Raw genomic sequence first — 13,965 nt, 5'->3', positions numbered from 1 at the left:
AACAAAGCCTACCATCTGTAACACACTACGCCGCCAGGGTCTCAAATCCTGCAGTGCCAGACGTGTCCCCCTGCTTAAGCCAGTACATGTCCAGGCCCGTCTGAAGTTTGCTAGAGTGCATTTGGATGATCCAGAAGAGGATTGGGAGAATGTCATATGGTCAGATGAAACCAAAATAGAACTTTTTGGTAAAAACTAAACTTGTCGTGTTTGGAGGACAAAGAATGCTGAGTTGCATCCAAAGAACACCATACCTACTGTGAAGCATGGGGGTGGAAACATCATGCTTTGGGGCTGTTTTTCTGCAAAGGGACCAGGACGACTGATCCGTGTAAAGGAAAGAATGAATGGGGCCATGTATCATGAGATTTTGAGTGAAAACCTCCTTCCATCAGCAAGGGCATTGAAGATGAAACGTGGCTGGGTCTTTCAGCATGACAATGATCCCAAACACACCGCCCGGGCAACGAAGGAGTGGCTTCGTAAGAAGCATTTCAAGGTCCTGGAGTGGCCTAGCCAGTCTCCAGATCTCAACCCCATAGAAAATCTTTGGATGGAGTTGAAAGTCCGTGTTGCCCAGCGACAGCCCCAAAACATCACTGCTCTAGAGGAGATCTGCATGGAGGAATGGGCCAAAATACCAGCAACAGTGTGTGAAAACCTTGTGAAGACTTACAGAAAACGTTTGACCTGTGTCATTGCCAACAAAGGGTATATAACAAAGTATTGAGAAACTTTTGTTATTGACCAAATACTTATTTTGCACCATAATTTGCAAATAAATTCATAAAAAATCCTACAATGTGATTTTCTGGAAAAAAAATTCTCATTTTGTCTGTCATAGTTGACGTGTACCTATGATGAAAATTACAGGCCTCTCTCATCTTTTTAAGTGGGAGAACTTGCACAATTGGTGGCTGACTAAATACTTTTTCCCCCCACTGTAATTCTACATTAAAACGAAGTGTTCTAATTATTACCCTACTATACTCTAATCTACGGTATAACAGGCTCAGAGAAAGCTCACATTCACAATTGAACTTCGACACACTCAACTATTTATCTGTTAGTCAAAGCAAAGACTAAGCAAACATTGTACAGTCATAGTATTCCTTTGAATGAAGGCATCAGGTATCAGTCTTCCATTTTTAAGCATCCATTCTGTGTCAGAGGAAAATAGCCATTGGCATGAAATGGTTGTAATCAGTCCTACACCCAGTCACACAGACTGGAGAAAAGGTGTGTGGCTGTGTGTCTACAGCAGCTTCAGCTGTTGATGGCCACTCAAACAGGCTGCAGCTTGAGGTTTGATGCTTGCTGCAAAATGTTTGTGGCTGGAAGTCTCCTCTGTCCTCCTGGTCCTTCATAGCCGCATCTCTAATAGCATCCAGACCCCACACCATATCACGCCACCGTCCATGAAATATTTTATTTGAAATCTTTTGTTATCCAAATAATATGCAACATGCCTCAGACTCTGGGCTCCACTCTCCAATACTGTTGTTCACTGTTTTTCTGCTGGATCTTTGGTTTGGCCTTCCATACCCTAACAATAACACAAATACAAGGAATGTCTCAGACCTACAGTAGAAGAAACTGTATCAGACCTGAAAGCACTATTCCTGCATACTTGTGTATTTATGAATCAAGCTAAATGAATGTGTTACTTACTTGCAAGTGTAGTAGACAACTACTGTGAACACGACTAGAATAAGAAGGACCATGATGACCACAGCAGCGATCAGTCCTGTCTCCCCTGCATCATGTGCAGTGATCAACAGCTGGTACAGCTCACACCGACTGCCTTTGTAGTTCTCACTGCAGCTGAGGGAGAAGGAACAGCGTTATTCTCAAGCAAGCTGTCAACAGTTGAGAACCAAGAGCCAGGGTAGGTCTACCTGGTCTGAGCTGAAGTAAAACAAAAGCTTAAACACCATGCAGTAGTTCCCAGAACTTCCTTAGCTCATTGCCAAGCATCACTTTACACCTGCTTATGGCTGACAAACTATTAGTGACATTAGAAAATAGTGATGGGGGGAAATGTGGAGCGCATGAGAGTAACTTACACACAAGTAAGAGTGTCCATAAAATGAATTTTAAAACATGTTCCTCCATTCATACAGTAGAAAGCCTCTAACTTGTTACATGGGTCACCATAGTCTACAAAAAAAGACAGAATAGATACATTTCAGAATAACAGACACATATAACACATACAGATACATCATACGGCAATTCTCAACATTTTACCAAACTCTTTTACCTGCCATCATTAGATTTTTTTCTATCCTGAAGAATGTGACAGGGTTGTCTTAGATCCCCACCTAAGAATTATGTACAATGTACAAAAGTAACAGCTCATTATGAATCTACATAGACAACAAGATAGGAAATAACCAGAAAACAGGCAAGATTAATGTTTTGTACTCTTTCTACACTAAAACAAGGCATAACAGAAGTAAGCTGGTTGTGTGTCCTTAATCATATCAAGGTTTTATCCCCTTTGCATGAAAATAATGAAGAGGTTTGTTATTCTCTTACCAATAGTATTGTTATGATTCTCTTCTTACCCCCTCATGAAATACCAGTTTGTGTTAGGGTTAGTGCAGGTTTCCAAGGTGAGTCACAGAGACAGACTGCTGAAAATAACTCTGACAACTGCTTTTTGTTGGACCTTTAAAGGCACTAATGTGGGCGTGTTCCTTTGAGCCAAGAAATGTTGTGATAGCTGTTTGTCCACATTGTAAATGGAATGCTAAATGGTAGGATTCTCTCTATTGATTGTGACTCATTTTGGTAGAATGCCTGATATAGTGAAATAGGGTCATTTTCAATGAGTGCCTCAGAATACAATATTCCCACCATAGAGTAGGTAAACAAAGGCTTTTATGAGCCACTAGTGGAAATGATAGATCATTTTACAACATTGACCTTTCAATAAGAGAATGTGCAGTGGTGGTTTACTTTCATACAGACAATAGGTATCTGCAGACACTGTAATGATACAGGAAGGCATTAGTTTGTCAAAGCCAAGTAATTCTGATTGCATCACACAATCCATCCACAGGTGGGAAAGAGGATACCTAGTCAGTTGCACAACTGAATGCATTCAACCAAAACATGTCTTCTGAATTTAACCCAAACCCTCTGAATCAGAGAGGTGCAGGGCTGCCTTAATCAACATCATAGGCGCCCAGGGAGCAGTTGTTGTTGGAGGTTAACTGCTCAAGTGCAGAACGGCAGATTTTTCCTCCTGGCTCGGGGATTCGAACCAGCGAAGTTTCAGTTACTGGCCCAATGCTCTTAACTGGTAGGCTACCTGTTGTCTGTTTGATTGCAACATGGCTTTACATAGACAATCTATGGGTTTCGTGAGCGACAATGGAATGACTGTTAGGCTGAGAGGGATTTGGAACAAACAGTGCAGGTATGACTAGAATCGTGGCAACTTTGCTTTGCTTCCTCCTGCCTCAACATTTCCGGCATGCTTGTAAACATTGTTCTGTGAACTTTTTCAAAACCGTTAGCATGTTAACTCATACGTTTTTATTACCTACCTAGCAAACATTCCCAGAACATTAGCTAAGATTCCCATTAAGTTCTAGTTAGGGTTTTATCTAACATTAGGATGATAACCTTCAGAGAATATTTATGATAAAAAATCTATTTATTTATCAAAGATGTTTTAGACTAAATATCCTTGGAATGTTCTGCTAACATTCACTGAAATGTTGTGCACAACATCTGTAACAACCACCACAGAACATTCCCCAAAAGTTTGTATGTTTGTATAAAACATTTGCCTGATGTTGCAAGAACGTTCCTATAACACATTTAATCCTTAAGAGTCTAAGCCGGGGGTTCAAACCAAGATGGTTATACCAAGAATCATTCAGCTATTTGATTTAGAATTTTAGGACCCCTTTAGGTATCAAGCAAATCAGTGGAGGGTGCTGAGGGGATGACGGCTCATAATAATGACTGGAATGGAGTGAATGGAATGGTATCAAACACATCAACGATGTGGTTTCCATGTGGTTGATACCGTTCCATTGACTCCGTTCCAGCCATTATTATGAGCCATCCTCCCCTCAGCAGACTCCACTGAAACAAATATATTTAAAAAATATTTGATGAAACATTGAATTTGGCCTTACTGCTATTAGCCCATAGGAACACATTGACTAACAGATTCATACATGGAAAAACAGATAGTCAAAAGGACGTTTGTTTTAAAGTGTCTGTCCTATATCTGAGAGATATAAGAAATATCAGGAAATTATTATATATCTTTTTTTCCCCATATTTAACAACAAATAGTTGGCACTAAACTACTTCCATATGTACTTCCATATTTTTTTTAACTGGTACCGGGCTACCTTCAGACGAGTCTTGTGAGGCTTGTGGGGGGTCGTAGAGCAAAATGGAGAAAACCATCGTGTTTGTGAAAGTCTCATCTTTCCATCAAGTCGTGAAACCGTTCGGACGCTACAGACGTTTTTGTGAGAAGACCGTTTTTCGGGATGTCTCATGGTCTGACAACACCGCTGTAGCTCGGCCACCTTCCACCGCAGATGTGTAAGGCCGTCATTGGCGGATGTGGTGGATTGAGATGCAGCCCAAAACAGATATCTCTAGCTTAAACAGATGGATTTTGATGGGGATGTTGTTATTATGCTAATTAGATGTCCGCTTTCTTTCTTTAAAAATTCACAGAATGTTACATTAAGTTGTGGGAACAGTCTGGTGGGAACATTGTGGGGACATCACAAAATATATGTTCCCAAAACACAAAAACTGTCCAGTTGTGCAGATGATTCTACAATGTTTCTTTTAGGGTGCAAAAAACATTCACTTGATATTACAAGAACGTTCCCAGAACACATTTTGTCTGTTCTTTAAAGGTTCCCAGAAAGTTTCATTAGGTTGTGGAAACAGTCTGGAGGGAACATTGTGGGGACATCACAAACGATATGTTCCCAAAACACCAAAACTGTCCAGTTGTGCAGATCATTCTACAATGTTTATTTTAGGGTACAAAAAACATTCCCCTGATGTTATAAGAACGTTCCCAGAACAAATGTTTTTCTGTTCTTTAAAGGTTCCCAGAATGTTTAATTAGGTTGTGGTAACATTGTGGGGACATGACAAGAGATATTGTATGTTCCCAAAACGCAATAACTGTCCAGTTGTACTGGCATTCAGACAATGTTTGTATCAGGGTGCACAAAACATTCCTTTGATGTTGCAAGAATGTTGACGAAACAACCTTTCTGAGTTATTTTAAGGTTCCCAGAACATGTAATTAGGTTGTGGGAACATTGTGGGTACATTACAAAAGATAGGTTTCCAAAACACAAAATCTGCCCAGTTGTGATGACAATCATACAATGTTTAACCTCTACGGGATCGGTGTCCCGTATACGGGACGGTTGAGCTAACGTGCCCTAATGTGAATAGCATGACTGTTGTAAGTAACAGCAAACTTTCCAGGACATAGACATGTCTTAAATGGGCAGAAAGCTTAAATTATTGTTAATCTAACTGCACTATCCAATTTACAGTAGCTATTACAGTGAAAAAATACCATGCTATTGTTTGAGGAGAGTGCACAAAAACAACAAAAATTATCACGGCAACTGGTTTGATACATTCACCTCTGAAGGTAAATAATGTACTTACATTCAGTAATCTTGCTCTGATTTGTCATCCTAAGGGTCCCAGAGATAAAATGTAGCATAGTTTTGTTTGATAAAATCCATTTTTATATTCAAATGTAGGAACTGGGTTCTACAGTTTGAACCCCTGCTGGCTCTGGCTCCACACCCACCCCGCCCGGCCATCTAGATGTGTGAAAGTTAGTGTATACGCTAATGATCCATCATGTTTCACATTCCTAGGAGTGTGTATATGTACATTTTGTATTACCATATCATTTTTGTATGTTCTCTATAGTTATGTACTTGAAAATGTATCAATTGACCAATTCGGCACATTTGGCCAGACAGTCCAGTATTGCAATGCTTCACTTGATCAATCTGAAACTTTGCACACACACCGCTGCCATCTAGTGGCCAAAATCTACATTGTGCTTGAACTGCAATATTATATTGTGGCCTTTCTCTTGCATTTCAAAGATGATGGAACAAAAAAATGATAGAAAACGCATGTTTTCTTGTTTGTATTATCTTTTACCAGATCTAATGTGTATTATTCTCCTACATTCATTTCACATTTCCACAAACTGCAAAGTGTTTCCTTTCAAATGGTATCAAGAATATGCATATCCTTGCTTCAGGTCCTGAGCTACAGGCAGTTAGAGCAGTCATTTTAGGCAAACATTTTAAAAAAAGGGTCAGATCCTTAAGAGGTTAAGTTAACTTGCACAGTAAATTCCCTTAATGTTGTGAGAATTAAAAAAGTCAGTTTTTACGACGTTGATAGCATATTTGTTTTAGGTTTAACATAATATTCCATTGATGTTCACGCAATACACATTTTACCTTGTCTTGGAGGTGCTCAGAACATTTCAAGAATATTCAGAAAATATTTACATGCATTCGGAAAGCATTCAGACCCCTTCCGTTTTTCCACATTTTGTTACGTTACAGCCTTATTCTAAAACGGATTAAATAAATAAAAATCCTCATCAACCTTCACACAATACCCCATAATGACAATGCGAAAACAGGTTTTTAGAAATTTTAGCAAATTAATAAAAAATAAAAAACTGAAATACCTTATTTACATAAGTATTCAGACTCTTTGCTATGAAAAGAGATAATCATCCTTGAGATGTTTCTACAACTTGATTGGAGTCCACTTGTGGTAAATTAAATAGATTGGACATGATTTGGAAAGGCACACACCTATCTATATAAGGTTGACAGTGCATGTCAGAGCAAAAACCAAGCCATGAGGTCAAAGGAATTGTCCGTAGAGCTCCGAGACAGGATTGTGTCGAGGTACAGATTCTGCAGCATTGAAAATCCCCAAGAACACAGTGGCCTCCATCATTCTTAAATGGAAGAAGTTTGGAACCACCAAGACTCTTCCTAGAGCTGGCCACCCGGCAAAACAGAGTAAGGGCCTTTGTCAGGGAGGTGACCAAGAACCTGATGGTCACTCTGACAGAGCTCTAGAGTTCCTCTGTGGAGATTGGAGAACCTTCCAGAAGGACAACCATCTCTGCAGCACTCCACCAATCAGGCCTTTATGGTAGAGTGGCCAGAAGGAAGACACTCCTCAGTAAAAGCCACATGACAGCGATCTTGGAGTTTGCCAAAAGGCACCTAAAGGGGACTCTCAGACCATGAGAAACAAGATTCTCTGGTCTGATGAAACCAAGATTAAACTCTTTGGCCTGAATGCCAAGCGTCACGTCTGGAGGAAACCTAGCACCATCCCTACAGTGAAGCATGGTGGTGGCAGCATCATGCTGTGGGGATGTTTTTCAGCGGCAGGGATTGGGAGACTAGTCAGGATTGAGGCAAAGATGAACGGAGCAAAGTACAGAGAGATCCTTGATGAAAACCTGCTCCAGAGCGCTCGGGACCTCAGACTGGGGTGAAGGTTCACCTTCCAACAGGACAATGACTCTCAGAACACAGCTAAGACAATGCAGGAGTGGCTTCGAGACAAGTCTCTGAATGTCCTTGAGTGGCCCAGCCAGAGCCCGGACTTGAACCCGATCTAACATCTCTGAAGAGACCTGAAAATAGTTGTGCAGCAACGCTCCCCATCCAACCTGACAGAGCTTGAGAGGATCTGCAGAGAAGAATGGGAGAAACTCCCCAATTGCAGGTGTGCCAAGCATGTATCGTCATACCCAAGAAGACTCGAGGCTGTAATCGCTGCCAAAGGTCCTTCAACAAAATACTGAGTAAAGGGTCTGAATACTTATGTAAATGTGATATTTCTGTTTTTTTTAAATAGAAATTAAGACAATTTCTAAAAACCAGTTTTTGCTTTGTGATTATGGGGTATCGTGTGTACAGTCGTGGTCATAAGTTTTGAGAATGACACAAATACTAATTTTCACAAAGTCTGCTGCCTCAGTTTTGATGATGGCAATTTGCATATACTCCAGAATGTCATGAAGAGTGATCAGATACATTTCAATTAATTGCAAAGTCCCTCTGTTATGGATACAGGTATCCTGTATGTGTTTTTGTGTTTTTCCTCTCCTTCTGCCCTAATCACAGGTGTCCTTTGTGTTCCTGATTGGTGGTCGTTGGGGTGTCCCACCTGTCCGACATCCGTTTGTCTGCTGATTGCTGAGGTGGACCAATCAGTGGACATTCCTCTGCATTGCACCACCTGTTTCTGTTTTTTCACTCACACCTCCCATTGTTTTAAAAGCCAGTCAGTTGTGTTTGTTGAAAGATACTATTTTTGTATGTGAGTATGGATACTGTGGTGTCCTGTTTTTTGTGTACTCACTCATTTGCTGGTTACTCTGTATGGTATCTATGTTGTGTGTTTCTGGGAAAAGGGGGATTTAGCAAGTTGCCCTTGGGCATACATTACCCGTAGGAAGAACATTGTCTAAAAACACTAGTTAGACCTGAGCGGACCACCCACTGTAATTTGTGTATGGTTAGCAGTAGCTTAGCGGTTCTTGAGGCAGGCAAGATCAGTTTAGTTTTTTTTAACATTATTGTTTCATTCCTTGGGTCCTGCTCAGCCCTTTTTCCCAAACCTTTACCGTGTGTTCACAATAAACATTTTTGTGTTTGACGGTAATTTATGGTTGTCGGTGTATTTTTGTTCTCACTGTTTCCATGTCACGATTCTAATTTGCATGAGTTATGTTACGGGTCTCTTTTTCATCCACCCTAGACTTTTAAAGCCACGGGGTTCGTAACACCCTCTTTGCCATGAAAATGAACTTAATCCCAAAAAAAAACATTTCTACTGCATTTCAGCCCTGCCACAAAAGGACCAGCTGCCATCATGTCAGTGATTATATCGTTAACACAGGTGAGAGTGTTGACGAGGACAAGGCTGGAGATCACTCTGTCATGCTGATTGAGTTAGAATAACAGACTGGAAGCTTTAAAAGGAGGGTAGTGCTTGAAATCTGTTCTTCCTCTGTTAACCATGGTTACCTACAACACGTGCCGTCATCATTGCTTTGCACAAAAAGGGATTCACAGGCAAGGATATTGCTGTTAGTAAGATTGCACCTAAATCAACCATTTATCGGATCATCAAGAACTTCAAGGAGAGAGGTTCAATTGTTGGGAAGAAGGCGTCAGGGCGCCCAAGAAAGTCCAGCAAGCGCCAGGACCATCTCCTAAAGTTAATTCAGCTGCAGGATCGGGGCACCACCAGTGCAGAGCTTGCTCAGGAATGGCAGCAGGCAGGTGTGAGTGCATCTGCACGCACAGTGAGGCGAAGACTTTTGGAGGATGGCCTGGTGTCAAGAAGGGCAGCAAAGAAGCCACTTCTCTCCAGGAAAAACATCAGGGACAGACTGATATTCTGCAAAATGTACAGCGATTGGACTGCTGAGGACTGGGGTAAAGTCATTTTCTCTGATGAATCCCCTTTCCAATTGTTTGGGGCATCCGGAAAACACCTTGTCCGGAGAAGACAAGGTGAGTGCTACCATCAGTCCTGCGTCATGCCAACAGTAAAGCATCCTGAGACCATTCATGTGTGGGGTTGCTTCTCTGCCAAGGGAGTGGGCTCACTCTCAATTTTGCCTAAGAACACAGCCATGAATAAAGAATGGTACCAACACATCCTCCGAGAGCAACTTCTCCCAACCATCCAAGAACAGTTTGGTGACGAACATTGCCTTTTCCAGCATGATGGAGCACCTTGCCATAAGGCAAAAGTGATAACTAAGTGGCTCGGGGAACAAAACATCGACATTTTGGGTCCATGGCCAGGAAACTCCTCAGACCTTAATCCCATTGAGAACTTGTGCTCAATCCTCAAGAGGCGGGTGGACAAACAAACCCACAAATTCTGACAAACTCCAAGCATTGATTATGCAAGAATGGGCTGCCATTAGTCAGGATGTGGCCCAGAAGTTAATTGACAGCATGCCAGGGCGGATTGCAGAGGTCTTGAAAATGAAGAGTCAACACCGCAAATATTGACTCTTTGCATAAACTTAATGTAATTGTCAATAAAAGCCTTTGACACTTATGGAATGCTTGTAATTATACTTCAGTATACCATAGTAACATCTGACAAAAATATCTCGTAACACTGAAGCAGCGAACTTTGTGAAGACCAATATTTGTGTCATTCTCAAAACTTTTGACCACGACTGTAGATTGATTGAATCTTTTTTTTTAGAATAAGGCTGTTACCTAACAAAATGTGGAAAAAGTCAAGGGGTCTGAATACTTTCCGAAGCCACTGTATATCCCCTTGTGACAAAGGGAATGGAAGCTTGTTGTGTGCAACAGGGAGTGGCAACTGATTTTTTTTTATTGTTAAAACATTTCTAGCTTGTCTGTCTATGGGTAACAGGGTTGAAGTGTTATGCTCAACATGCTCAGTGTTCCACCTCAAAACACTATTAGATGTTCAATATTTATTTTGATTTTAAAAAATGAATAATTTCAGCATATTATAACGAGAGTCCAGTTCTCATAATAGGGTTGACCTTAAAATGAGGGACAGACTTAAATGAATCACTAATCACATGAAATAGATAATCTCCAGAAATGACTTTGTCAAAGCAACAAAATACCTAGGACTTTACAGTGATGGTGAAACGTGGTGAAATTTGGGGATTAACATTTTACTGCAGTGGGCCACACAGATCGTTTCTTGGTAGTCTTAAACAAATCTACTTTGAAACAAAAGTATACACCTCACACACATGGTTATGGGCTTAAAAAAAGAAGACACCTGTACCATGTCAGATGTAGAGTTGAAATGTTTTCAATTTTGAGTGTGCATCCCAATATTACACTTATATACATCACAGAAGACTGAAATATAACAAAACTGTTTGACATAGAAACACCAGATTTTCGGCAGTTTGTTTTAAATAATGTTTATTTATGAAATTCTGAAAAATATTAATAACATTCCACCCATTGGGCCACTAGGTTATTTGACTGCAGAAAAGGGGTCTACGTGGGTTAGAATCTTCCTTGAAGTGAGGCAGGGTTGATGGAGGGGCATGTCAAAATGCTGCATTTTGGCACTTTTGCAAGCCTTCATTCATATTAAAAATCTGATTTTTTTAAATTATCCATGTGGTCTATATTAAAGGGCACTTCATTTAATATAACCTTTTTTTATTCACTTCAATAGTGGTGCACAATTTCTACTTAAAATATCAAAGGGACGCAAAAGTAACTCATTTCATGGAACTACCAGTGACATGCGTCAAAGTAGCCTTTGACCATTCAGGAACTGGAACTGTATGTTGTCCTGCTATCACTGCGATGTTATCGCGAGGAACACTGATGATGCTGCTGGGGGTGGGTGGCATGAAAAAGCTCTTTATGACTGCCATAACGTCAATTATTTCGGATTTTGATCTCACATTTCATTGTGAGATATAGTTTGTTGCCTCGCATCTGTGGATGACGCAAGATCACAATTTCAGCACCTGGACAGTTCCTGGTCATGAACCTATACTGGGCACTTGGAGACCCTAACGTGATCATGGGGAAACCATGTGAGCAGGCGCGATTTGTTCACTAGAATGCCCTCCTTCCGTTACAAAGATGTCATTATCTGAATATGTGAATAGTGGTGGACATTTTAATAGCATCTTCGGGAAGGATGATGCTTGCAGTAAGGATCAGGCTTTTTCATTGTGCCCTGTATTCTAAGCAGCAGCACGGGTGCTTGGCCAATGCAAATCTGGAGAGGATAGCATCAGCCTACACACAGCAAGAACCGAGCCTCGCTCACACTGATCATCGACAAGGGATACATTACCATCAACATTAGGAGGGCATGGGAGTCACGACCATACTTTCAACAATGTAGAGCTTAAAAGGTATGTTTATTTGTCAGAATAGCATATTTATTAATTATTTTGATACTTCCCGCCTGTGACTTCCCCTGCTTCATCCATTCCTTCCGTCTTTCTTTATTGGCGTCTCAATGGCCACAATAATTGTCTTATTCCGTGCTGTATTTTTTTTGATTGCACTATTGATTGGTATGCTAAATTATCAGGAAAACATCTAATATAGCCTACTATTTATAGTAGCTTCTGTGTAGTAGCAACCTATATATCTGTTGTTCCACGTGCTTTGAACCAGAATAACAGTCATTGTAGAAAGCTGTCCAAAGCCTTGTGTGTGAAGAATCATGGAGACATAATAGCCTTTATCTGTTTAGCAGGGATCAATGTTGTCAAGTCTTTGAGGTAGAACCCTGTGTTTGTTGGCTGAACATCGAATGTAGGATATATCTTGGGTTCTGACTGAGGAGGTGGATACTGAAATGTAGACAGAAGGCTGTAACTGAGAATATTGGGAAGTGAAGGGATTGGATGATATGAAATGATTGCCTTGATGTATGTCATAACCTGTGCACACCGTTTGAAAATCAAGTAATTAATGCCTTTATGGGGGAATACAAGAGCTACTGTATGTTGGAGAACAACATGGATATCTGGCAACAATTCATTTACAGCCTGATAGAGAGATATTTTATTTTGATGATCAGTATAGAGTACTGTAAGTATTTACTAAAGTCTTGGAATTGGTGGATGTTTTATTCAATATATATTCTACCTATTTCCTGAGCGCTTACCTTAAATAACTACCTTGTCTGATGGGTTGTCAAGTCCAGTCCTTGACCTATGGCCACATCCAGGAACTGGGATTGACTGATTTCTTTAAAAATAAGAACAGCAACTCCAATGCTTTCATACAGCAACTCCAATGCTTTCTATTTCACTCACTGTCTTTTCTGCACAGCAATAACAACCTTTCCACCACATAGCCTATGCTATTGCCTGTGCTGTGACCATATTTCCTATACGTGCCAGTTTTTTCTTGGGCAGTGATGCAATATTACACTCTAGCCCTTGAATGACCTGTGCTGTATTACATTCTGTTCTGCTATAGGTCCAAATACTGACTCCTCATCACATCAGCTCATGTGTCTGAAGGTTTTTCCTTTGCCCTGACTTCTTACAACACTCTGCAAATGAACCTCTCCTCTCCGCCCAGCATTTAAATGGTTGATGCTTTGAGTAAACGACCTCTACAGCCCATGCTGCTTACTGATATGTGTTTATATTGCTGCTGACAACTTCATCAGACTTTTTAAAAGTGAGGCACTAGCACATTGAGCTTCAGTTTATACCTGCAATGTTGGGAATGCAGCTGTCTGTGCAGCGATATCCCTTTTCAAAGACTAGCGGATTGTGATTCTGTTTGGGTGAAGCCTATGTACCTGGTTGCTCTTCTCTCGTGTGTATTCTGTGGAAGCTGCTGGAATGGATTGTAATTTAAATGAACTCTTCAATGGTTCTATTTCCTATGGCAAAAAAATAAGCTCTCATCCTGCCTTACTTGTTATTCAAGTGATGTGATGTTTTTGAGCCCCTGGTGCAGAGTTAAATCTGTCACTACCAGAGGACTCACAGAGCAGAGCATATACTGTAGAAGAATGTTTATGTTCATATTCATTGATTGTTTTCATGCTATTCGGATGAATATAGATTCTTTCATCTTGAATTTATATGGACAATCTTCTTTGTTTTAGGTTAATTCATAAAACAGTTAATGAACATGACATTCAAAACAAATGTTAAATAGTTTAAAGTATAATGAACAAGTGTTCATACATGAGATGTGCTTAATGCGCTGTTGTCAGAATGTGAATAGTTATGGAGAGACTATGAATAACTTCCTTGTTTTCTAACCTTTCTCCACAGGTGTGGTATGAGCTAAGTCTCTACTCTCTGCTGAAATCAGGAGTAACAATCGTGTTGACATCCATTCACAGAAACAATACAGCAAC

General features: G+C 40.4%; 1 protein-coding gene across 1 annotated transcript; it reads right to left on the bottom strand.

Moving 5' to 3' along the window:
- Positions 1–1,470: 1,470 nt before the first annotated feature.
- On the bottom strand, positions 1,471–2,270 carry LOC311137512 (pro-neuregulin-4, membrane-bound isoform-like; the record flags this gene model as incomplete). Its single annotated transcript, XM_084172040.1, has 4 exons — positions 1,471–1,546; positions 1,672–1,824; positions 2,067–2,160; positions 2,264–2,270. 4 exons carry the CDS (start codon positions 2,268–2,270, stop codon positions 1,471–1,473), a joined length of 330 nt encoding a protein of 109 aa, XP_084028166.1.
- Positions 2,271–13,965: the final 11,695 nt, after the last annotated feature.

Source organism: Coregonus lavaretus (genome assembly GCF_964263955.1).
Source record: "Coregonus lavaretus genome assembly, chromosome: 11".
Lineage (NCBI taxonomy): Eukaryota > Metazoa > Chordata > Actinopteri > Salmoniformes > Salmonidae > Coregonus > Coregonus lavaretus.
This window is presented reverse-complemented; position numbering and strand designations above follow the sequence as displayed.